This window comes from Rhineura floridana, chromosome 17 (genome assembly GCF_030035675.1).
Source record: "Rhineura floridana isolate rRhiFlo1 chromosome 17, rRhiFlo1.hap2, whole genome shotgun sequence".
Taxonomy (NCBI): Eukaryota; Metazoa; Chordata; class Lepidosauria; order Squamata; family Rhineuridae; genus Rhineura; species Rhineura floridana.
This window is the reverse complement of record NC_084496.1, coordinates 1,531,206-1,557,105: the sequence shown is the minus strand read 5'-3', so window position 1 is coordinate 1,557,105 and position 25,900 is coordinate 1,531,206. Positions and strand designations below refer to the sequence as shown.

General features: G+C 50.5%; 2 protein-coding genes across 2 annotated transcripts in view; both read left to right on the top strand.

Moving 5' to 3' along the window:
- The window catches only part of GRID2IP (Grid2 interacting protein), a 56,934-nt gene extending 36,545 nt beyond the window's left edge, over positions 1-20,389 (top strand). Inside the window, exons 10-23 of the mRNA XM_061600294.1 lie at positions 236-337; positions 1,323-1,420; positions 1,549-1,666; positions 2,747-3,075; positions 4,579-5,019; positions 6,545-6,632; positions 8,224-8,301; positions 9,001-9,197; positions 10,879-11,034; positions 14,098-14,184; positions 14,938-15,067; positions 16,728-16,846; positions 19,042-19,206; positions 20,311-20,389. Coding sequence (XP_061456278.1) covers positions 236-337; positions 1,323-1,420; positions 1,549-1,666; positions 2,747-3,075; positions 4,579-5,019; positions 6,545-6,632; positions 8,224-8,301; positions 9,001-9,197; positions 10,879-11,034; positions 14,098-14,184; positions 14,938-15,067; positions 16,728-16,846; positions 19,042-19,206; positions 20,311-20,382 — 2,180 coding nt within the window. The 3' untranslated portion in view covers positions 20,383-20,389. The remainder of the gene's footprint in view (positions 1-235; positions 338-1,322; positions 1,421-1,548; positions 1,667-2,746; positions 3,076-4,578; positions 5,020-6,544; positions 6,633-8,223; positions 8,302-9,000; positions 9,198-10,878; positions 11,035-14,097; positions 14,185-14,937; positions 15,068-16,727; positions 16,847-19,041; positions 19,207-20,310) is intronic.
- Positions 20,390-25,477: 5,088 nt separating this feature from the next.
- Positions 25,478-25,900, top strand: part of SLC5A11 (solute carrier family 5 member 11) — a 33,620-nt gene continuing 33,197 nt past the window's right edge. The window contains exon 1 of the mRNA XM_061600132.1: positions 25,478-25,502. The gene's annotated coding sequence lies outside the window, so the exon portion shown is untranslated. The remainder of the gene's footprint in view (positions 25,503-25,900) is intronic.

Here is a 25,900-nt window from a genome sequence, read left to right as displayed (position 1 = left end):
CTATTGGCTCCTCAGGTCACCTGATCCCCACTGGCCTGAGAGCTGTCATGCACCTCACGTCCAGGGGTGGCACTACAGTACTGCAAAGGTCAGGCCGGCTGTTTGCAAGCCGCCAGGTGGCAGATGCCCTTTGGAGCCCAATAAAATGATGGATGATAGCACCAAAAACTGTAGTGAAGGAAGGAACAGGATGATGGGTGTGTCTTAGGCAGATTTGCTTCCTTTTCCACTGCAGCTGAGGCCGAGGCCGAGGAACGGTATTGCACCTCCGTACGGGCGGCTCCAGCATGCCGGGAAAGTGCCCACCCCTACAGCCTCGAGGATGGCGGAGCTGGAGGTAGGTCACTCAGTGCACGTGTCTGGGTGTCTTATCCTGTCTGATCCATCCTCCCTTTGACTGGCTCTGCTCGCCCGGCTGATGTGCGGCAGGCAACCTCCTCCAATCCACAGAGACTTGGAGATAACATTTGGGGTGGTGCTGAAAGAGGGCACAGGCTGGATTCCTTGCAAAGGCTGAAGATCTGAGAGGGTCCCCCTCCCCTCCATGTCCTTTGCACCAGGAGTGGGGGGCCCTTTTTCACCCCGAGGGCCGCACGCCCTGCTGGGCAGCCAGTGGTGGGTGTGGCCAGAGGCAAAAGGAGGTGGAGCAATTGATGTCCCAACCATGCATCAAACTACATCCCAAATGTTGGAAGTAGGAGCAAAAGGCAATGAGTCAGACCATGGAAATATATATTAGTCCAACATGTTCCCTCCAGTTCTTTTTTGGGATCCCTATTTTTGTTGTGTGCATTCCAGTCATGCAGATCCCCCACACAAACACACCTCCATCCTCCAGCCAGTTCAGGACACAGCCCAGCCCAGCAAAAGCGCTCAGGGAGGGTGCAAAGCAGAGATGGGGAGAGGGGTGTTCTAAGGAGAGTGCCAAGGGCTGGACAGAGAGACCTGGAGGGCCATATTCCCCCCCCCAAGGCTCCCTAGCCCTGCTCTGCACTGTGGCACGAGATCCTGGGACATGCCTTGGACTGCACAGTGCAGAGCCTCTTGGTGGGCTTGAGACATAAGGTGCCGGCCTTCCTCCACAAGTTCAGCCATGGTGGTGCAGCGTGGACAGCAGCGGCCTGCCAGCTGCCTCCTCCTCAGTCTCAGTGCGGCCTTGTGGAATCACCAGGGAGAGAGGCTGGGGACACAACCAGAATGATCTAGCTCTGCCTGTCCTTGGCTCTGCCTACCCTTGGGTGCCCCACTTTCTGCCCCACCAGTCCCAGAAGGTCACCAGCCACCACAGGTCGCCTCTATCCTCCCACTTCTCTTCCCACCAGGCCCCAGAGAAGCTGCTGAGGTGCCGGTTCGGCTGGCAGCTGGGGAGAGACAAGCGGGTGACGGGACGTCCCTTCCGGAGACACCCAACCCCAAAATGGTGAGAAATGTTGTTAGTGTGGAATCCGGGCGGTGGGAGGAGAAGGCAGCAAGGAGACTGTGGGTGTGGAGGGTTGGCCCTGGTCTGCAGCTGAGCACACCGGGCCACTTTCTTCCCTCTACTTTCAGATGTCGGCTGTCTATGCGGAACTGGAAACCAGGCTGACCACTGGCTTTGGAGGGAAGCTGGCCAGCTTAGGTGTGCACCGGGTGTCCCCTCCTGTTACAGAGCAAGCAAACCCAGCAGGTAGGATTCCCCAGTGCCTTGACTTCATCGCATGGGCATGGGGTGAAGTTGAGAGGGTGCACAGAATGTGTCCGAAGCCAAGAGGTGGGCCATCATTCTCTCATCAGTGGGCAGAGGAGCTGTAACCTGCCTGCATTCTGGGGTAAAATGGAAACACATAGACAACATAACCAGTTCAGTGGCAGCTCATGGCTGCATGTCAGTGGGGCAGTGGAATCTGCACTGGGGTTTAGTCTGAACTTTCAGAGGGCTGTCCAAGGTGCTGAAGCATGGAGTCATCGTCAGCTACTGGTCTATTTTCATTCATTCATTTATTTTAAGAATTTGTATGCTGCTGTTCAGCGCCCCCCCCGAAAGATCCTAGAGCAGCTTAGAAGTGTTAATAATAAGACAATCCCTGCTGTTTGCGAAGTACCTAATTTGGTTTGGACCTTCAAAACTTTGAATTTCTTGATTTAGTTCTCCAAGTCTCCTAATGTACAGAAATACATGCCTAAGGGAAAAGTGTGCATAAAAACGCATTTGTTGGTGAAATAACATACAAAAATACAATATACTGTATAAGGGGAAACTGATTGCAAAAACGTGCATATAAGGCAAAATTGCCTACAAAAACATCTGTATTAGGAGAAATATGCACTAAAATGTTGCCAAACTTTCATGAGGATTTTTTTTTTAAATAATGCAAACTGATGCAGAAATGTGTAGGACTCAGTTTAAGATTGGAAAATGGAAACGGACAGATTCTCTTGTCCTTGGTTAGCACCAAGATGTTTTAGCTGTTCCAGGATCATCTGGTTGGAATCTACAGGGGTGTCTATACCTGTAATCTCCCTATTATTTTCATATGATTTGTTTCAATTCCAAGACCTGAGCCTGTGGACATTCTGCAAATGCAGAGCTGATACTGGCTGGCCACAATGGCGAGTAGAAATCCAAGCCTCTTAAAGAGGCCTGTTTGTTTATTTTGACAATGTATACACCACTTAATGACAGTCCTCTTTAAGTGGTGTGCCAAAGACTCAATACAATGGCAGTGAAAATGGATTAAAACTCCTTTCCTTTTTCTACCTCCTGCAGGTGCACGGAAGACAGGCCTGGGTGTCTCCTGGAGGAATGACCTCCCTCTGCCTGGCCAGCCTTGCTTCTACCACTCCCATAGCGGCATCCCCTCCCCCAGCAGCACAGAATCCAATCCTTACATCAGCCTTGACTGCAGCCCGACTTCCTCCCCAAAATTCACTGGCTACGCACTCAGCCCACTCTCTCGGAGGAAGAAGCTCTTCACATTCTCCCGCCCGCCACGTAGCCAGGACACAGATCGCTTCCTGGATGCTCTCAGCGAGCAGCTAGGGCACCAGATCACCATTGTGGATGACTTCCTCATGCCCGAGAATGATTACGAGGAGGTGGGTGAAGGCACTGCATCTCCCTTCTCAGTGAAAAGTGCCCAGGTGTGTGTGGGGAAAATTCCTCTGCAAGTCTCAGGGCTCTGACCATTAAGATTGTACACCCCCTTCCAAAAAAAATTGGATGTTGTAGGTAGGGAATGCTAAAATACTTAGAGATGAATGGAGATCCCATAATGCTTGCCCGTGCAGCCAAAATTAAGGCAATCCCCAGGGGCATTGCTGCTTGGCACTTAAAAGGACTTGATGCATGTGTTGATGACAAATTTGCATAAAGCTTGCATATGCTAATTTATATGGGCTGTAGCCAGCTAAATTTGACTTAGAATAAACCCATTGAAATTAATGGACTTAAGTGAGTCATGTCCATAGTTTTCCATGGGTCTGCTCCAAGGAGGAAATACATTTAATATAACTCTATATATTGATGTCTCCAGGCAAATGAAGATGGTTGGTGGCTGGCATATATTATTATTATTATTTCAAGTTATATCTGGCCCTTCTTCCCAAACATATAAATAACAATATCATTAAAAACAGTTAAGAATAATCACGTTCTCTCAGCCAATGATTTCAGGATGGCCAGGAATAGTCTCCTCCAGCCATCAAATGCCTGGGTAAACAGAGAGGTTAGAACATAAGAACATCAGAAGAGCCTGCTGGATCAGGCCAGTGGCCCATCTAGTCCAGCATCCTGTTCTCGCAGTGGCCAACCGGGTGCCTGGGGGAAGCCCGCAAGCAGGACCTGAGTGCAAGAACACTCTCCTTGTTGAATTCCTCCTAAAAGTCAGTAATGATGGAGACAGGTGCACCTCACCAGGGAGGGCATTCCACAAATGGGGAACCACCACTGAGAAGGGCCTCTTCTGGGTCAACACCAACCGGGAAGCCCCTAATGCCTGTGCTACCCACAAGACCTCACCTACCGATTGCACAATCTGAGATGATTGATACTGGGAAAGGCGCTCTTGTAGGTACTTGGGTCCCAAGCCATTTAGGGTTTTATATGCTTGTACTTACACCATGAATTGGGCCCGGTAGCTCACTGGCACCCAGGGCAGCGCTTTGAGGACTGGTGACACATGATCCCATTGGGTTGCTCCACTTAACAGTCTTGCAGCTCACTGCATTCTGCACTCAATGCAACTTCCAGACCACCCTCAAGGGCCGCCCCGCATACAGAGCATTACAGTAGTCCAGATGGGAGGTCACCAGACAACTCTTCCATCCCTGTCCAGGGACGGCCATAGCACTGCACTTTGCAGAGCACCCAACTGCCCTGTAGCCATTTTTTTTTAAAAAAATAAAGCTTTAAAAGGGAGGGGAAAGGGCAGGAGATTGGGTACAGTCCCCCTGGGCCACCCTTTACCAGGCCCATTGCAATGCCCATTCCTCCTGTATCCCAGAACCCTGCCTGGCAGAGGGATTCTCCCACTACCCTGGAGCTGCCCCTTCAGACGGCCTGTCTCTAACCATTTCCTCTCCTGCCTTTCTCGCCCCCAGATGAGTTTCCACGACGACCAGGGCAGCTACGCCACCAACGACGTCAGCAGCACCAGCGAATACCTGGACAGCAGCGAAGGCAGCTCCTTGACCTGCTCCACCTTGTCCGACCACATCCCGCCACCCCCCATCAGCCCCCCTCCCCTCCCGCCGCCTCTGCCATTCCACAAACCCAAGGAAGAGCCTCAGAGCACAGAGACCGATGCAAAGAGCATTGCCTCCCCCTCTTCTTCCTCACTCTCTCCCCACCCCAAGCCCCCACCCAGCCACTCCCACCCAGCCCCTCTGCCCCCTCCCCCTCCACCTCCACCTCCAGTACCTTGCGCACCTCTGCCAGTGACTCAGGGGATCATCCACCGCAGGGGCGGGTCCAAGCACATGAGCGTCAAGCGGCTGCGCTGGGAGCAGGTGGAAAATTCCGAAGGCACAATCTGGGGGCAGGTAGGGCTCGGGAGTCGGGGGGGTGGGGGAGAAGTCTGATTCTGTTCACATTTAAAGGCAAACCCACCTAATCCATGCTTTCTGAAACAACACACAAACCAAAACACAGGGATCCTTTGAAATTTGCACTTTTCTGAATTTTGCCATGCAGGTCTCTGGCCATATAAAGGCTACAAGGATGCATATACTAGGGTAAAGTGTTTATAAACATGCATATATTAGTGAAAATGAATTATATTGGGGACATTGCTTTGCAAAAAGGTATAAGCAAGGCAACCATTAGCTACTGGGCCAAGTTCAAAGTTCTGGTTTTGGTGTACAAAGCCCTGTACAGCTCAGGACCAGGATACCTGAAAGACCGTCTTAGCCTTTATATACCCAGTTGATCACTGCACTCTGCAGGTGAGGGCCTCCTGCAGTTACCATCTTATCAGGATGTCCATTCTGCACAACATAGGAAGTGGACCTTTAGTGTGGCAGCACCTACCCTGTGGAATTCCCTCCCCTTAAATGTTAGACAGGCGCCATCTCTGTTATCTTTTTGGTGCCTACTGAAGACCTTCCTCTTTCAATAAGCCTTTTAAGTAGAGACCTTATTGTAGTGTGTGTCTGTTTTGGAACTGCTTTTTAAGATGCTCTTAAAGTTGTTTTGTTTTAATATGTTTTTAAAGATGTTTTCTTTTAATTTGTATTAAAGTCTTCTGTTTTTAAGATTGTTTTAAATTGCTTTTGTGGTTTTTTGTTTGCCGCCCTGGCCTCCTTCTGGGAGGAAGGGCGAGATAAAGATTTAACAAACAAATAAATAATAAACCCTGACCGTACCTACTCAGAAATCAATCCCATTAAATTCAGTGGAGCTTATTCCCGGGTAAGCAGAGTTAGGGTTACAGACTAAATTGCCATTTCAGTCGGATTCTGTACGTGCAATTGTGTGTGTGCACGTGTGTGTGTGTAGGGCACTATCTTCACTTCCTACAGCAAAATGCCCCGGTTATAGCGCATCTCTCCTCATTAATAGTCCTGGTTGCTCGCCTCAGACCACTCAGATGCTCAGTAGTTTTCCTTGCACAACATCTTGTGCAGCAGAAAGGCACTGTGGTTTTGTTTTTGCTGACCACGAGGACAGTTTGTCAACCTGTTGCTACATTTGGGGTGCGTATCCATAGGAACAACCTGCAGGCTTTGCTCCCTCCCCTGCCCTCCTAAACAAAACCAAACAGTGCAGCTATCTATTCACTTTAGCAAATTCAGCTGGGGGTGGAGGGATGGCTGGGTGGTTGCTCCCTCCTGCAACATTCTGGTCCCATCCACGATGCCACCTTAAACGTGCCTCTCTGTGGGGGAGTTTTCCTGTGCAAGGTGCAAAAAGGTTGCCCCAAAGTAGCTAGGATATGGCATCAGTCATGTACCTTGTGCATGGCTTTGTTGTGGGATGCCAGGGGCACGATTTGGGGGAAAGGGCACGTTTACTGTCAGCCCTTTGGTTTGGCCTTGAGAATTATTGACCACGTCTCTCCTTGTGCAGCTCGGGGAGGACTCGGACTATGACAAACTGAGCGACATGGTCAAGTACCTTGACCTGGAGCTGCATTTTGGGACCCAGAAGCCAGCAAGTGAGTCCTGCATCTCTCTCTCTCTCCAGAAGACCTGCAAGCACTGGGAGTCCCCACCTGCCAGATCTAGCCGGGGCAGGAGGGAAGAGAAAGGGAGAGAGACATGAGCTGTGTCCAGTTTTATCTTGGGGACATTGCCAGAGGCACCAGCAACAGCCCCCTTTCCTGGCCCTGGGATGCACAAATGATGTATTTGCTGCTTGTGAACTGTTGTCAATCTTGTCGCTGTAAAATCCTCTCTAGCAGCACGAACGTCTCCCTGCTTGGTTTCTCTCCACGGCTGTGGTCTTCTCTGGGTTTCTGTGTGTGTGTGTGTTTGTGTGTGTGTGTAGCTCCTTTGCTTTCTGTCCCATCATCATCCTGATGCCACATGCATGTCCTCCTTCATGCGCTCCCAGGCCAAGTCCACCTTCGTGTGCTTGAGTCATAGACAGAGGTGGGTGGGTGACTGGGTGTTACGAAGTGCCAGGGGGCTTGTGCGGGTGAGGATGATTCAGCCCTCCACATTATGCAAGTTCACAAAGTGCCAGATTTGGGCACTGAAACGCCCCTTCCTGAGTCCAGCCTTTTTTGTTTGAGAGGAGCCAAATGCCTCGGGAAGTTTCGTGTGCTGAATAATGACACCAGCGAAGCTGAGCAAGGGAACGTTTAAAGCCCTCTTCTAATGCTTTCACAGGCATGGCTCCCCCAAAGAATCCTGGGAACATCAAGAGATGTCCCCCCTCGCCCACCTCAAGGCCACTTTTTGAGTTAATGGCCACAGTGAGCCAGGGGGACTTCGTGCTCACGCATCTCCCACCCACCCGTGGCAATTCACTTCCCAAGCGTCTGCCCAGGGAGATGCAGGATTCCTAGTCCTGACCATTGGCTAAGAACGTGGGTGATTCTATCTCTGGCAAAGATCTGCACAGAGAGCTTTCAAGGATCTTGTTGCTGCCCTGTTTGTTACATTCATACCCCACCTTTCCTCCAAGGAGTTCAAGGGGGCATGCATGGTTCCCTCTCTGCCCCAACCTCCTGCCCTCCTTTTTATCCTGACAGCAACCCTGTGAGGCAGGTTAGGCTGAGAGATGGTGCCTGGCCCAAGGTCCCGCACAGTGAGCTTCCTGGCTGAGGGGGGATTTCAGCCCTGGTCTCTCAGGTCCTTGTCCAAAATGCTCTAACCACTACTCCACCAGCTCCACACTGGCTCTCTGTGGAGGATGGGGCGGCAAAGATGGGTTTGGAGATTACAAGCGGGCTCTCTTGAGGAATAGGAGCTGAACGTGAGGACCCCACGTGGAGAAACAGAAAGGGCAGGTGGATCGGGCCAGGGCCTCGTTTCAAGCTGTGGTCTGGGTTCTCCTGTGTATCTCACGTCTAGTCTTGCCTTTTGCAGCTGAGCATCCCCTTCTCGCCAGCCTGGGGTGGGTGCACTGACTGCGGAGCTCAAGGATCCTCCCAGCATGCAAACCTCCAGCCCTTCCTCTGCGTTTGTTCCACCCCAGCCTCGAGTCAACCTAGCTTCATCCCATCTACTGCCCCCTTTCCCCCCCAAAGGCCTCTGAACCCCATCCTCATCTCTGATTAAATCTTTCAGTTTCTCTTCCAGAGCCAAGCCCTTTGCCAGAGTCCTTGAAAAAGAAAGACGTGGTTGAGATTCTGTCACACAAAAAGGCCTATAACATGTGTAAGTAGCCTCCCGTGACATCCGGGGGCCGAGAGGCAGGCCCCTGGGCTGTGGAAAGGGAAAGGAGAGAGAGAGAGAGAGAGAGAGAGAGAAAGAGAGAGAGAGAGAGAGATGCTGCACCTGAGCTAGTGTCAGGTTCTTTGCACAAAAGCGTACGTCCTCCTACAGACCGGCAGAGCATCAGTTGTCAGCTTCAGGGCTGGATTCCTGGCTGAGCAAATGGTGCAAGGGGATGGCGATCTTTTTAGGGGTATGCAATCCTCTGGGATCCTCTGGGGAAGTGCAAGGCCTCCTGGTGCCCACCTTGTGGGTCGTGGGATGTCGGGCAAATTTGTTCGGTCCACGTTTTAATCCACAGCGCCGAACCAATTCTGCAACGCACTTTGACAACAACAATAGCAACACATGTACGGAGCTGCACATATTAGGGTGAAGTGCACACAAAATCCATTTAATAGTGAAAACAACATGCAAAAATGGACTGTATTAGGCAAAATTGCTTGCAAAAATGTGTGTATTAGCTGAAATGCATGTGAAGGCGCCTATGGATACAATAAGTATTTGCAAGTATTGGAAATGGGTAGAACTGGTCTTAAGATAGGAAACTAAGAGGTTCTGAAAGGGACAGATTCATCCAGGAAATCCTTGCAGAGGGAAGCTAAAACACCCTCGCTGGCCCGTGTCTCCTTTTCTCTCCAGCCATCTTGATTGCCCACCTCAAGCTCTCACACACTGAGCTGCGCCAAGTCCTCTTGAGCATGGAGAGCGAGCGCTTGGAGGCCTCCCACATCAAGCAGCTGCTGCTGTACTCACCGGATGCTGAGGAAGTGCAGCAGTACCACAACTGCCAGGGCAGCCTCAGCAAACTGAGCGAGCCGGACCAGTTTGTCCTGCAGGTGAGTCTAAGCGATGGTGCTTCGCAGAGGTGGGACGGTTGGCCTGGGGTAATGGCCAGGAGTCAAGCTGGGGGCCTGGGGGCCTTTGGCTCCCATCATGAATTGGCTCAGGCCAGGTGAGTAGTTCATCAAAAGGCCTATCAAGATTAGTCTGTTCTTCAGAAACCTGCTGTGCTGTCCCCCAAGGGAAAGGGGCCCTCGAAAGAGGGGTGTTCTATACCTCCCTGGGACCCACAGCTGCAGGCACGGACTCACGATCAGCCTGCTCCAAGAGGGGCTTTATTTCGCATCTGTTGCTTCCCAGGCCGGCCGCCACCAGGTCCCAGGTGAGGTTCACCAGCGAGCCCAGTCCTTCTGTGGGTCTTCTCCTGGGCTGCTGGGCTTCCATGCTGCTGGCCGTGGCAGGCTCAGGTCCAGGGCTCCAGGGTCTTCCTGTGGAGGAAGGGGGCCGCTGTTCCCTCTTTGCCCCCACCAGTGGGGTTTCGGAGAGAGCCTCTGCTGGTCCCTGGTGGGGGAACAAGGGCCAAGCCTCCCTCCCGAGAGACCTAGCTCCGCCAGCCGCTCCTCTGGGGTTCCACTGCCCCTTTCCCCCTCGCTGAGGCATGTTTGTATCCTGCAGGGGTCCCCACCTTTCCTCCTGGCTGAGCCCCTGCAGCCGGACTCCTTGGGCAGAGGAACGAGGGGCCCCCAGCCCGCTCCTTTGGGCACAGGTGTGGCCTCCAGGCAGCCTCCACAGATGGTCTCCTCAGGAGCCACTGCCGGGCTGAGGCCTGGTAGCGTGGATTAAAGGGCAAGTTGATGGAGAAAGATTGGTGAGCCCCTCTGGCCCATCACACTTGCCCTCAAGACAAAAGCACAAAAGCCTCCTCCTATGAGCCTATATGTTGAGCGTTCATCCTGATTTGCTTGCGGAAAGCTGATGTGGAGGTCAGACCGTGTCTGTTCTTTATTGAGCATTTGTTCTGATCTGTTTGCAGAGGTTACATGACACTGAACATTCATCCAGATTTGCTTGTGGGGTGCTTATAATGTTCATCATTTGCTCACCCCAGACTCTTCAAATGCATTTCCTCATTCCTTTCTGCCAGGTTCTTTTTAAAAAACAAAGTACATCTCTTGCATTAGGGCAGCAGAATGGTTGGATCCACTTTAATTGCACAAAGCTAAATTTGATCCCTCCCACAAAATACTCCCAAATCTGGAGGCTCCCGTGGATTCTTTCCAAGGTTAAGGTTGGCTCGCGTCCCGCCTGACAAAGGGATAAGGAGAAAACTGGCTGAACGTCGGCCAGACACGACAGGTGTGTGTCTCTATTAAACATACAAATGTCAGCTTTTCTTATAAAGCAGATGGAGGAGGGTAAATTTAGAACAATTTAAAGGGGCCTGATGTACCCCCCCAGCATATTTGTCTGCTCCCCCCAGACCTTGACAATTTTGGTAATAAGCAAAAAAGGAAAACACACACACACATACAGACACCATGAAGCCCATTTAAAGGACAAGACTTCCCCCAAGGAACCCTGGGAACTGTAGCTTACCCCTCACAGAGCTACAATTCCCAGCACCCGTAACAAACTGCATTTCCCAGGATTCTTGGGTGTGGGGAATCCATGTACTTCACATGACAGTATGGCGTGGATGCAGGCGAAGTAGAGACTGCACTCCCTGTGTTCTTCCAGATGCTTTCGGTGCCTGACTACAAGACTCGCCTGCGCAGCCTCCACTTCAAGACCACCCTGCAGGAGAAGACAGAGGAGATCACAGCCAGCTACGAGTGCATCTACAACGCCTCCCTGGAACTGAAGAACAGCAAGAAGCTGGCGAAAATCTTAGAGGTCAGGAGAGCCATCTTTGTCGCCAGAAGTAACCACAAGGCGGCAGCCACTTCTCATTCAGCTGGAGATATGTGGCTGTCTCTTCCCCTCCCCACCCACGTTCCTGGGGTGCATACGTGCAAATGGGCACGCTTGCTTTTCATGGGGCTTCTGCACAGTGTTTTCCAAGAGTGATCCTTGTTTTCCCAGGACTTCTTCTATCTCTCCTGTGATCCCAGAAAATTTGGCTTTTGTTGTTGTTGTCAAAGGAACAGAAGCACAATCCAGGCAGCTGTAGATCACCACAGTGCAGCATTTGCAGAGGACTGTTCTTAGACGTGGGCAGTGATATCTGCAGCCCTAATGTGTGCCCCCTCCCCTCTGAGCTTTGCAGAGATGTTGCCCTGCGTTAGGGATGGGTGCGAAGTTCAATTCAGTTTGCATTTCAGGCTGAATCTATCACATTCGCACTCTCCAGAACAAGATAACAGTCATCCTTTAAGATTCGTGCTTAACTGAATTTTGCAATGCAGTTCACCAACCAACCGACATTTACAAAAGTGCTTATGTTAGGGGAAAGTGTGCATAAAAATGAATATATGAGTGAAAATAATGTGCAGAAATGCATTATATGACAATAAATTAATGCACACATTTTTGCAAACAGTCAAAACTGCCTACGAAAATGTGTTTATTAGGAAAAATTCACATTAAAACGCTGGAGAATTTTCATGAGGATTTTTCTTAAAAATTGCACATTGCTGCAGAAATATGGAGAGCTGAATTTAAGACTGGAAAAATGAGAAACTGAGAGACCCAAAATCGACTGGTCTTTCCATCCCTCATCTACATTAATCGCAGTTTGGCCCTGAGCAAAATTCTTCTAACGGGGCAACATTTCACTAGGCTGCTGGGTAGCACAATGTTATGCATGTTGCCTTGAAAGTAAGTCTTACTGCCTTTAATGGGGATTACTCCCCAGGTGAAAATGTTCAAAGGATAGCAGCCCTTCAGTATAGTTTGACTTTGCTGCTAATCTGATCTGCTGGGGTTAAGGTTTGTTCCACCCCACCAGTGTGCAGGGTAACCTAGAACCAGAGCTTGGAAAAGTTACTTTTTTTGAACTACAACTCCCATCAGCCCCAGCCAGCATGGCCACTGGATTGGGCTGATGGGAGTTGTAGTTCAAAAAAGGAACTTTTCCAAGCTCTGCCTAGAACAACTCCTGGGGACTAAATCATAAGAACATCAGCAGAGCCCTGCAGTGCTGGATCCGGCCAAAGGGAGCTCATCTAGTCCAGCCTCTTGTCCTCACAGGGGCCAACCAGATGCCTCTTCTGGGAAACCTGAAAGCAGGACCTGAGCGCTAGGACACTCTCCCCTCCTGCAGTTTCCCAGCAACTGGTATTCAGGGGCACACTACCTGCGACAGTGGAGGCAGAACATAGCCAGTTTGGCTGGTAGCCATTGATAGCCTTGTCCTCCTCCATTAATTTGCCTAATCCTCTTTTAAAGCCACCCAAGTTGGTGGCCATCGCTGCCTTTTGTGGGAGCAGCTTTGGGGAGGGGGTAATTTGGAGTGGAAAGAGCCTGGCAGGTGAAGGGTTAAGCATCCCACCCAACCCACCTAATCTTCTCTGCTCCAAATCCCCACCTCCCAAACTGTTTTCCTTCAATTATAAGCAGTTCTGGGGCTTCCCTATATGCATTCATTTGTCTGTAACGTGTAGTTCGCCTCCTTGGGAACAAAACAGGCCGTTGGACCTGGAGGGTTTCCAAATAATCCTTTGCACCCCTTAATGAGGCCATGAATGACGCCTGGTTAATAGCACAGCATCCTCATCTGGCTAACAATTAACTCAGAAGTTATGAGCAGAAGGTGCCACCATGCCAGCTGGATTCTGGCTGCTGGTCGTGCCGGAGTCGCAGCCTGCCTTGGGACTCCTGGTGACACAGAGCTCATCTTGAACCCGAGGGAGAGGCGGGGAGGGGTGAGAAACTCACACCAGCTCAGTGGCGGCTGGGCAGTCCCTGGAACCGGTGGGGCAGTGGGCGGAGCAGCTAACGGGAGGCAGAGCTGGGGGACGGTCACTGGAGGCAGAGTCCACTTGCTCTGGTTTCTTCCCATCCTGGATACCAACGCAATTCTCAGACAAAAGCAACAGAGGAGAAAAGGTGGACACGTCAAAAATTTCACACTTCTAGGACTTGGCATCCAGTGCTTAGATATTCCCCCTGGTGGACTGGTGGCTCTGAATGTATGGACTAAAACCCGCAGTGGATTCCACTGCCTCACTGACACTGGAGCCACCAGTCTCCACCAGATATACCTGTAGGAAGCTTGGAGGCCACCTTATTCTGAGTCAGGCCATCTAGCTTGGCATTGCCAGCTCTGCTTGGAGATGCCCTAAGGGATTGACCTTGGGACTTTCTGCATGCCAGGCAGAAGCTCTGCCACTGAGCTGTGGTCCTTCCCCAGTTTTCCAGTTCTGGGTATAGCAAGAGAGGTGGATAGAAAAGTCTCCAGAGAGCCCCTGAATGATAAGAAGTGTATGAACGTGACGCTGGGGGAACACAGGAGTACTGGGCTATAGCTTTGGGTCTTGGGGTGCAGACAAACATGGGAAGGCTCTGCTCCACCTTGCCCTACTGATCTGCCTCCCTTGAACAGATTCTAGATGGGAATCAGCATCCTTGATGCTGTGAGGAGCTCTCCCCAGGGATGGCTTGGAAGGTGTCTCCAACAGCTGATATGCTTTCAGCTCCGCATGTAAGCCAGGCTGGCTTTCTGGGGTCCGGCTCGCAAACTCCTGAAGATGTATTCGCCTGAGTTGGGCCATTGCTCCATCAAGCTCAGTGCTGTGTACACCACACTTTGCCAACCCGGTGCCCTCCTGATGGTTTGGACTACAATTCCCATCAGCCCCAGCCAGCACTACCATAGGATGCTGAGGCTGATTGGAACTGAAGTCCATGACAGCTGGAAGGCACCCCGTTGGGGAACGCTGACTCACGAGTGGGAAAAGCGAAGGAACCACGGGGTTTCACAGATTCATTACTCACAATTTGAAATTCTCTTTGCAGTTTGTGCTGGCCATGGGAAACTACCTGAATCATGGGCAACCAAAGACCAACAAAACTACCGGCTTCAAAATCAACTTCCTCACCGAGGTAAGTGGAGTTGGAGCCCTCAAAGGCAACAGCTATGCTCCACTTGGCTTACAGCAGGAGTGGCGAGCCTCAGGCATAGTGTCCACATGCGGCCCTCCTGCCCTCTCTATCAGGCCCCCAGGGATTCTCCCAGGCCACGCCCCCTCCCCAAGGCCACACCTCTCCCCAGTTCTGCTCCGCCCCCTCCTTGAGTGCTTTTGCCTGGCTGTAACGTGTCCTTGGGACTATCTATGATCATTCTTCTTGGTTTCTGGACGAAGGATGAAGCGATGAGGGTGTGCACAAAGCTCTGGCTTTCTCTTCTTTTGTGCCTAGAATGTACATTTTCAATTGTCAATAGAGTGGCATGATGGCAAAGCGGACAGGGCTCCTCCTGTCCCTGTAATGGATGTCTAGGAGAGGAAATGGCAGCAGGCACACCTCATCATGCTAGCTTCATTGGCTGAAGTTCCCACTGCTGCGCAAGTATGGTTTCTTGGCCAAATTTATGCCCACCCGAGAGGGAGCCCTGGACGGCAAACCTACACAAAACACAAACAAAACCTTAGAATATTTCACATTTAAATAACAATTGGCACACAAATTTGCATAAGATAATAAAGAGGGAGCGATGCTTCAGCGATCAGTAAAAAGTCTTAAACGGGCAAGAGCCTGTTTTTGCACCTGGCCAACCTAGCCGGTCATTTGCACTACACTCTCAGGCTGAGCTCCTTGTGGCCTGGAGTTCCACTGACTGCCTTTTCTTGGTTTTAGCTGAACACAACCAAGACTGTAGATGGGAAATCCACCTTCCTGCACATTCTCGCCAAATCCCTTAGCCAACATTTCCCAGAAGTCCTGGGCTTTGCCAAGGACCTGCCCACAGTGCCACATGCTGCCAAAGGTAAGTAGCCAAGGATGGAGCACCTAGAAGGAGGGGCAGAGAAGCTCCATGCTGGTGGCTTCAGATCTGTCCTCTTCCTCAGCCTTCCCCAACCTGGTGCCCTGCAGGTGATTTGGACTGCAACGCCTGTCAGCCCCAGCCAGTACAGCTATGTGATGCTGGGGCTGATGGGAGTTGTAGTCCAAAACATCTGCAGGGCACCAGGTTGAGGAAGGCTGCCCTGTTCTCATTTGGTACATAAGAAGCAGTCTTATCCTGAGTCGGGCCATTGGTCCATCTAGAGCAATGATGTCTACTCTGACTGGCAGCTGCTGTCCACGGTTTCAGGCAGAGGACGTTCCCTGCCCTCCCTGGAGATGCCGTCGGGAATTGAACTGGGGACCTTCTGCATGCAAAGCAGGTGTTCTGCCTCTACGCTACAGTCCTTCCCATTGTGGTTCTACACTAGATTCTTATATTTAGTGCAGCTGAGGCGTTGCTATCCCACACTTACCAGGAAGTGGAATTAAAACACAGATTCCACGCAGCAATGGGGCCCTACCTTATTTTATCAAAATATTTTTATTTTTTTAAAAATGCAAAAAAAATTACAAAAGAAATCAATCATGTCTACTCATCAGCAACTTTGATTCAGCAAAGGTCTTTCCCAATGCACATTGAAAGCATCCTCTTTGCAGATTGGGCCACCTTTATTGCTTCCTGTTGATCCAGGCTTGAGGGTTAGTGAGGAATAGGGGTGGGATCTGTTGGCCAGTGCCAGTTTGAAAGCATTCTGTCAACTTAACAGACTGGCATCTATTACAGTTTGTTCTGTATCCGCTAGCCACTGCTTTTACTGATCCGTCATTTTTTTCGCTCAGAAAAAAATATTGATATCAGTATTGATATTTTTATCAATATTTTGAAGGAAATATCGATATTTTAAAAGGAAATATTGATGAATTATTCTTACAATCAATGTTTTAGAGATGGATTTTTTTAAACAAAAAGTCTGCTTTCCAAAATAAAAAGGTAAAGGTGTCCCCGCACTTGTAGTGCGAGTCGTTTCCGACTCTTAGGGTGACGTCTTGCGACGTTTACTAGGCAGACTGTATATATGGAGTGGGATTGCCAGTTCCTTCCCTGGCCTTTCTTTACCCCCCAGCGTATGCTGGGTACTCATTTTACCGACCACGGATGGATGGAAGGCTGAGTGGACCTCGACCCCTTTTACCGGAGATTCGACTTCCTCCTCCCGTTGGAATTGAACTCCGGCCGTGAGCAGAGCTTCGGCTGAGTTACCGCTGCTTACCACTCTGCGCCACGGAGGGCCATAATAGCTTTCCAAAATAGCTATGGAAATTTGCTACATTAAAATCCAATCCCCAGCGACTGAGAATAAACGAATTAATGGAAAATTCGGTACCAAATCTGAATTGGGCGGAATTGTAGCACATCCCTCGTGAGGAATAGTCTCTGATTTCCTCCTTGAAAAGCCTCCCTGAATTGCCTCAATGCCAAGTTCTTTGCAGGGTGCGTGTGAGAGAGTGGATTGAGAGAGGCTTTACTTACTGATTTCTGGGCTGGTTCCTGCCCCCCATTTCTAGTGGTAAAATTGCCCTGCAAAGGAAGGTGAAATGGTTTCCGGGATCCTCTTTCTAACACACTTTTTCTTCCTTAGTGAATCAGAGAACTTTAATGGCTGACCTTAATGACCTCCACACCACCATCGCCGAGATTCAGATTGCTTGCCGGAATATGCCGGCTTCCCCTGAGGACAGGTTTGCTGCGGTGATGGACGTATCCTTTGGTTAAAATGTAAATGTACTGCCTCCAAGTCGATCCTGACTTATGACGACCCTGCGAATAGGGTTTTATGGTAAGTGGTATTCAGAGGGGGTTTCCCATTGCCTTCTTCTGAGGCTGAGAGGCAGCGACCGGCCCAAGGTCACCCAGCAAGCTTCATGGCTGTGTGGGGATTCGACCCCTGGCCTCCCAGGTCGTAGTCCAGCACCTTAACCGAAGGGGCTAATGAATTGTGGGCATCACCTTGAGCCCACAAAATGAATCCTTTCTCTTTTCTCCAAAAAGACAGACAGAAACTGGGCTGGATTCTCAGTGGGGCAGGAGTTCTTCTGACCACCCTTCTCCATGCCGCGTCTCCACCTGGGAAAGCGTCCGGAGGGAAAGCAAGAGCCCATAAGCGCCTGCGCTCTGCCCCAAGCCCTGACAATATGGGGGTAGGGGAATGGACCCAATTGTTGAAAACTGTTCAGGGAGAGCCCTAGGAGGGCTCACTTCCACTTCTTCTTAGAGCTCTTCCAGATGACCTGCTTACTATCATTCGTCCTGATTTGCTTGCGCAAAGTTTGTGCAGAGGTTAAATTATTTCCAGGCTTCCAGACTGTCCCTCTTTCTGGGAGGGATTCAATCACATACTGGCAGATTCAGGTTGTGCAATTATAGTTGATTACCTTGCGGAACAAACCCACCGCCCTGTTAAACAAGATTGGGCTTTTTGCAGTAAGGAAAGTGACTGGAAAATGTGGGGAAATGTGGGATAATGCTTGCTTTGATGCTCATGCAACTTCGTCTAACCTCCCCACAAACAAATCAGAGTGGATGTTCCTTAACTAGTCAGTGCATAAGAACATAAGGTGAGCCTGCCGGATCAGGCCAGTGGCCCATCTAGTCCAGCATCCTGTTCTCACAGTGGCCAACCAGGTGCCTGGGGGAAGCCCACAAGCAGGACCCGAGTGCAAGAACACTCTCCCCTCCTGAGGCTTCCGGCAACTGGTTTTCAGAAGCATGTTGCCTCTGACTAGGGTGGCAGAGCACAGCCATCACGGCTAGTAGCCATTGATAGCCCTGTCCTCCATGAATTTGTCTAATCTTCTTTTAAAGCCATCCAAGCTGGTGGCCATTACTGCATCTTGTGGAAGCAAATTCCATAGTTTAACTATGCGCTGAGTAAAGAAGTACTTCCTTTTGTCTGTCCTGAATCTTCCAATCAAGATGAATGTGCTCCGAGTCTTTATTGGGCATTCCTTCTGATTTGTTTGTGAGGTGGTGATATGATGTTGAGTGTCCCGATTTGCTTGCAGGGTGTTTATGCATCTTGTTAATCATTCGTTCATCCCACATTTTCCAATGCATTTCCCGGTCACTTTTCAAACTGCAGAAAGCCAAATTCTTTTTTTTTTTTTAAGTGGGTTTGTTGTGCTAAGGCAACAGAGCACTTTAGCCCACTTTCATTGCACAAACCTAAATCTATGACACTCGCCTGAATACTTGCCTCAAAATAGTGAGTCTGGAAGCACCCACAGTCTGCATATGAAAAAGAAGCCCGCAGGGCTGTTGCTAGTAAGAGCCCCGAAGCCTGAGCCCCAAATCTTTTTTTTTTTACTGCCCTGATTGTTTCTGGGGGTATTGATTAGGGGAAATTTTAACTGGGGATGATCTTGATTACTGGGGAGGATATCAATTTGAGTGAATGAATTAATTTAAGATGATTTTATCTAGAGATGATTTGGGGGTGATGAATGGGGGGAAATGAAAGGGAGTTGATCTGGATCAGGATCTGCTGATAAATTAACTTTGGGGGAAATGAAGAGGAACTGATCTCCAGTCATCTGGGGTGTGGAACAAATGAACTGAGGAACTTTTCTGGAGTGATTTGATGGGACATGGGTTGGCTGGGACATTTAAAGCCTAAATTTCTACCTATTCATATAAATTCGTATTTGCCAATTTTATGTAAGTTTGTGACATACATCATTTTAGTACTGAGAAACAACACCCCCCCCCCCAGGCTCCTGTATGCATCCTGGTGGATTAATGGCTTTGGAGTGAGTTTTCTGTATCTGATCTGTGGGGTTGAAGGGTGGTGGTGGTGGAGAATAGCCAGTTTCCCCTGAAGAACTGGATAACGACAAATGCGCAGCCCACTTAGCCATTGGCAGTGGCCGAGTTCATCCTTAGCCAGCCTTCCTGAGGCCTTCGTGGAGAGGGCTCGTCCCACCATCCGGTCTCTGAGCGATCTACAACACAAAGCCATGGATGAGTTCAGCAAAGTCTTGTCCTTCTTTGGGGAAGATTTCAAAGTCACGACCTCCGAAGCGTTCTTTGGCATTTTCGCCGAGTTCATGAGCAAATTTGAGGTTTGTTTCCAACCTTTTTTTAAAAAACATACAAAAATATTTATTTATGTTATTTGTAACATTATTTAAATGCTGCCTTTTGGGGCCCTCTCAGTGCTACTCATGATACCATAAAATCGCAGGATTGTGTCCAACGTTAGTCTTACTCAGAAGGTAGACCCATTGAAATGAATAGACCTAAGTGCGATGTCTGCATTCATTTCAGTGGGTCTTCTCTGAATGTTGGATGCAACCAACAGGAAGTGTTGAAACCTAAAACAGGTGTGGGGGACCTTTTGGCCCTCCAGACATTGCTGAATGACAACTCTTATCAGCCCCAGCAAGCAGGGCTGGCCCCAGGCATGCCAGGGCCCTTGGGCACCAGCTTGTCCCGGGCCCTGGCATGTGCACGCACATGCGAGCATGCACACGTAGCCACGTGCACGCCCCACCTATCTGTCTCCTGTCTTTTGAGGCTATGTGGGCTGCACACGCAGCACTACCATTAACCAAGATGGAGGCCAAGGTTTCCCTAAAGGGCTGAAACCTCTGTCACCATCTTGGTTGATGGCACTTATGCATGCTACACGTGCGCATCTCTGCCATCAACCAAGATGGCGGCAGGGCCATCAGCACCTTAGGAAAAACTCGGTCACCATCTTGGTTAATGGTAGTGCTGCACGCACACTGCTCACAGACACAAAAGAAGTCAGCAGTGAAAGGTAGGTGGAGCGAGGGAATGGCGGGCAGCTTGGAAGCTCCGCGGATTGCGGAAGGGGAGCGGAGGGGCCCCTCAGGGGTCCTTGTAGCCCCAGGGGCCCTCAGCCAGGGCCCCACCTAGCCGCCCTTTGGAGCTGGCCCTGCCATCAAGCATGGGCAGTGGCCAGGGATGGTAGGCGATGTCGCTCAGCAACATCTGGAGGGCCAAAGGTTCCCCACACCTGATGTAAGACAAAGGAAGGCAGAAGCACTTAACCATTATTTTAAAATGTAGACCAGTTAAAGCCAGCCACAGGAAGCAGTATGCATGAGAAATAGAGAGAAGCCTCAGTGGACAGAGCTGCCCATCCCGGGTGATCTGCCAGTGTTGCCTCTCACTCTGCCCTGCACCTTCTCTCCCTGCAGCGAGCCTTCAGCGATGTGCAGGCTGGTGAGCCACAGCGCAGCCCCAGGATGACTGCACCTCTTGCCTGGTGATGACACGATGGTTTATCAGCAGTGTGTGGGGTGCTCTTTCTTGCCCAGTTTGGTCTGGTCAAGAGACTGTGAGGTGGCTGCGCCTCAGCCTGGCCTGAGAACCGCTGGAGAGAGAGAGAGAGAGAGAGAGAGATGGGTGCTGTAACGTCGTGCCCATTCTGGTGCTGTAGAAGATGTCTCTGTGATGCCTCGAAGAACCTGGGTGTGAGAGGGCAAGGAACAGGAAGGAAGAAGCAGTGCCCGTGCTGACTATGGGGCCCTTGGACCATCTGCAGGTTTCTACGAAGTGTTCAAGGACTGGACTCTTTTCCCCTCTCCATTCAGGGTGTGCTCTCCTTTGGTCTACCAAACCCTGAGCCAGGCGTGTTGTTAGGGGATGTCCCCAGATCTCCTGCCCTTTCCTCCCCTTTTTAAAAACGTAACACTTTTTTTAAAAAAAAACTTTGTTTACGGACCCCAGCCGCCATCTTGATTTGTGAATCCACCCATAGTGTAAGAGGCCCAGAAAATCCTGTCGGCGGCACCTCGTCGCTCCAAGTAAGCCCTGGCAGTGAGAGCCAGGATTTGGGGTTTTGTCACCCCAAGCTAAATTTCCATCTCTGTGTATAAGGTAGCAGGTGCCAATGTTTTGCACGTTTGTGTCCTATGGCTGGTGCCTTGAGTCTTTCTAAGGCCACATCCACACCAGGACAGCCCTTCAAACAGTCATGGCTTCCCCCAAAGAAAACTGTTAAAGGGTGCTGAGAGTAGTTAGCAGAGCCCCTATTCCCCTCCCTTCACAAAGCTACAATTCCCAGTGTGGTTTAGCAATCAATCTCCCTCCCAGGGAACTCTGGGTGTTGTAGCTCTGTGAGGCGAAGAGGGTCTCAGCACCCTTAACAAATGACAGTTCCCAGGATTCCTTTGTGGGAGCCAGGACTGTTTAAAGTGCTGTAAAAGTGTTTGAAATGTATGGTGCGGATAGGTCCTAAGTATCTGGCAATGCTCCTGCCCCGAGCTGTGCCCCAGAAGGACACAGAGAGGTGCAGGCAGAGTCATGTCCTTTCAGGGAGACATCACAAGAGCCAACCAAGGCATCATCCAACCAATTCATGGGTGCCTACAGGCAGGGCAGGAGGAGGCAGGCTTGTGCACCCGGGACCAAAACTGCTTCCCCTTGGGGGGCATTCTTTGACTCGCCTGGCAGGTATCTGAGCACCCCAATTCTAAACTCGCCCAGGCCAGGTGGCATTGCCGTTTTGTTCTTTCTCCTCTGAGAGGAACTCAGATATTCTTCTCTGGTGTTCTGCGCTGCAACCTGGTCCCAAGGAGGGCTGTCTGTACCAATGAAAACACGTCAGCCCCACACTATGAGGGTCCGAACTTGTTCTCCCTGGCAAATAAAATTAAAGCAATCCAGGACTGACTGCCCCATCTCTTCTCCTCTGGACAACCTTCCCTAACCTGGTGCCCTCCAGATGTTTTGGACTACAGCTCCCATAAGCCCCTCCCAGCACAGCCATAGAGATCAAGTTAGGGAAGGCCGCACGTTTGTCCTGTGAGTCAATATGAGCTCAAACGCCCTAGGATTCTTGGGTTGTGTAGGTGGGAATAACAGACCCCAAGAGAATCCCATCGCCTTCCCCCACTTGGTGCCCTCCAGGCATTTTGGACTGAGCAGCCCATCAGCCCCAGCCGGCAAGAGAGAGCACCGGGCTGTGCAAGGCTGACCTAGGCTGTGCCACCCGCTCCCTTCAGTGTTGCAGAGAAGGGAGGTCATCGCTCCATGAAATGCAAGGAGCTGCCTTATATCGAGAGATGCTGTGGGTTGCCCTGCACCATTGAGGACTCTCCAGGGCACTGGCAGAAGCCCTCACTGCTGCCCCCTCAGCCCCTCATTGCAGGCTCTCTTGGATGGAAATGAAGCCCAGGGCCTCACCTGAGCTCGAGCGCACCACCCTTTGTGCTGCTGAAAGAGGCAGCGAGCGCCATCCAACGGCTTCTGGCCTTGCGGCTCCAGGGGAAGCAGCTTCACTGCAGCCTTTGCCAAAACCACAGACTCGCCACCCAGTGCACTGACTACACGTGACCTTAGTGGGCTCTTCTGGCTTGTGGCTCCTGGGTATTTCTTTTTAAATTCTTCTGTTTTTTTCTTTTGTTTCTGCTTTTCTGAAAACAGCCCAGCCAGCCATACCTTTCCATAGCTGCAAACTGTTTCACCATGCACTGCTTCAAGTGCCAGCAGGTATCTTTTCCCCCGTATAGCTATGGTTCCCATTTCTGGCTTGTCTTGATATGTAACAGCCTCTCCCAGCCTGGTGCCCTCCAGATGTCTTGGACTACAACTGTCATCAGTCCTAGCCAGCACAGCCATATGATGCTGGGGCTAGTTCAAAACATCTAGAGGGCACCAGGTTGGGGGAAGACTGATCTGTAAGACTTGTTGCCACTTTTCATCTTAGATGATAGGTACAATGGCCAGCTAATCTCTTCCAAAGAGCTTTCTGAGTCTGTGGTCCTGGTTTTGCTCAGTGCCATAACCTTGCAAGGCAGCAAAAACCACTCCCTCCTCTTTGTTTCCAGATGATATTTTTCTTGTGATGTTTTTTCATGATTGAAGAGCTCCTATTGAGGACAGTGTATATATGCTCGGAGCTAAGTCTCTGTCCAAATGCTCCCCTCCAATAAAGCGACACCCTCCTTTCAGCAAAGCCTGTTAAGTGCAAAGTTGCATCGCTTTGATTCCTGATTCATGACCAAGCATCTGTAGAGGAAGATTGTGGTTTATTTCTGGAGATGGCTGAAATGCACATTAAAAGGTGGTCACGGTGAGAATGTGGACTGTGTATATCTGGGCAAAGCTCTGGACTCTGTGTGAGTGTAGTGTGTGTATGTCATGATGATTTACAAATGCAGGAAAAGTGCAGAATGTGGCATTGTGCAGACGGCAGCTGCTTGAGACTCATTATCTGTTTGTTTTAAAATATGCTCTTTTCTGATCCGTGTGAGTTGCAAAAAGATGCTTGGAATTGTGAGCGCACGGCTTGGTGAAATCATCCAGACTGGAGGGGTGACCAGGCTTCAGAGCACTTCACAGGTTCTTGGCCCCTTCATGTTACTAGCAGATGGTGAAGAAATTGAGCACAACAGTAAAAGCTAAAGATTCAGAATAAATTATGTAAAGCTAGGAGAAAGTAGGCAAGCTCACACTACCAGCAGCTCTTTAAGGTGGGTTGCTATCACACACACACATAAACCCGTTTCCAGCTGGGGAAATGGACCGAGAGAGGATCCCAATTCACATTAACATTTCTCCTCCCCCCACCCACATACTGCTGATCCTTGCTTGTGAGAAACACAGAGCAGGCCCCAACTTGCAGTAAGAATGGCAGTTCAGCCGTTCATTGTTCAGACTTCTGTTGTGACAACTGTTTTACTTCTGGGCATTGTGCTGCTGTTGCTCCCCTCTGCTGATCGGTGGGAGGGGCTCTGATCCTGCAGAACCACTTTGGCCCCTGTACCTCTCCCACCTTTCTCCCCTGCTCCATCTTTCACATTTAAGCCTGGATGGGTAGGAAGGAATCTGTGGGAAGGGAGCTCTCAATGGAAGGGACAGTCATCATAAATGGTTCTTTTTCAAAAGCTCCACTTCTTGATGTACACCTGTGCAGCTGTGCTGATCCTGCAAGCCTTTTGAACCCAAATGTTCAGATGGGGAGGAACATTTGAGATTGTGGCAGGGAGGTGACTACTGGGGGCAACCTGTTCTTCCTTCCCTGCAGCCCTTGCTGGGGGTGCCAGAGGGCTAACTCTCTCAATTTACTTATATGGGGGGGAAGGCTGCAGCCCCCAAAAACAGCTAAGGGGAGGAGAAGCCCACCCACCACCAGTAAACCTTGAGGTAACAGGGTCCTTGCTGGGGTGTGTGTGAGATTTCCTCCCATCACCAGCCATTTCTTGAGGTGCAGCCTCTTATTTTCTCCAGGCAAGTTGAGGGAGAGCTCAGTCTGACCGTTATCTTGCATTAACTGTCTGTGCAGGTAGGTGTGCAGGTATCTGAAGAGGAACGAAAACCTAGTGGCCTTTCAAGCACCACCCACTTCCCCTGCAATTACAACTCACTATGGAGATGTTTGTCACAGAGTTGTGTGATAAAGGGAAGAAAGGAGGCAATACAGAGCACGTGGTGGTCGGAAGAGCCTCCCGCTGCTTACTGCGCTCTGCAGTGGCACGTGGCACGGAATGGCGCTGCAAGCAAGGAAGATGCAGTGTTGCATCCTGCACAGTGCAATTGCCCCCTGCGTGACAATTGCATTTGCAAATAACACCAGTAGAGCAGGGAGGGGGGGGACATTTCTGATCCTCCAGGTGTGCAGCTCCCATCAGCCCCCAGCCAGCATGGCCAATGGTTAGGGATGATGATGGGAGCTGTAATCTAACAACATGTGTTTGTGTGTGGGGGACATGTTTCCCACCCTGAAGTAGAGCCAGTGGTGGCTCCATGTCAGTGGAGCAGAGAATCCACTCTGGGTTTTAAAACAAACTTTCAAGGAGCAGCCCAAGGTGCCAAAATTAAAACCTGCAGCAGATTCAGTGCCCCACTGACATCAGGCCCACCACTCTCCACCCCCTGAGCACCGTCCCGCAAACGAAAGGGGCTCCAGAGTGGATTGCACCATAGCCACCCATGCCCACCAAGCAAGTCCCCAAGGCCAGCTCCCATCACTGTGCTTTAGCTCCCAGCCACAGATGTGGCTCCTGTGAGGGATGGCGGCCTAGCAGAGAACCGTGCTGGTCTGTTGCCCCCTGCTTGCTATGCTATGCCTTGGCACAGATGTCTCCTTTATCATCTCTCAAGGACAAATTGGCTCTTTGTTGATCATGCAGAGTCTTCCGATCAGGTCACGTGCAGGCAGTGGCATGCCCAGTGGCCTCGGGAGAGGTGATCATTAACTGTTCACAGGCCTGCCACATCACCCACTCACAGATTGTCAAGAAGCTGTCAATCAAAAGCTGCAACTCTTCCCATAGTAACCCTTATTCCTCTTCCCCCCTCCTGCCTGCAATTGTGCTGCATTTCGTCGAGTCTTCTGCAAATCTCACCCTCGCCCAGCCGGGGCTGGCATTCAACAGGCACCACGGTCAGTGTGGGGCACGTATGATTGTCTTTGTGTTGTTGCTGTTTTATTTGTGTAACTGCCCGACCCTCTGCGGATTAAAGAAATTAGTAACTCAGACTAGTGAAGAGGGCTGGAAGCCTTTGGCTCCTGAGAGAATCTCCAGCAAGGGAAACAGCCCTGAGAGGGCTTTCAAGTGAGAGAGAAAAGGACCTTGGTCAGATGTCTGAAGAGTCTCAACTCCACACACACACACACACACACACACAGAGAGAGAGAGAGAGAGAGAGAGAGAGAGAGAGAGAGCCACCAGGAAAGGAAAGGAGGGGAAGGGTGACAATTGTGCAAGAGCTCATGTGACAGCTTGAGGTCACTTTGGGCTCAAAGCCCAGGCACAGGGCAAGTGTCTCTTTGTGCTGGGC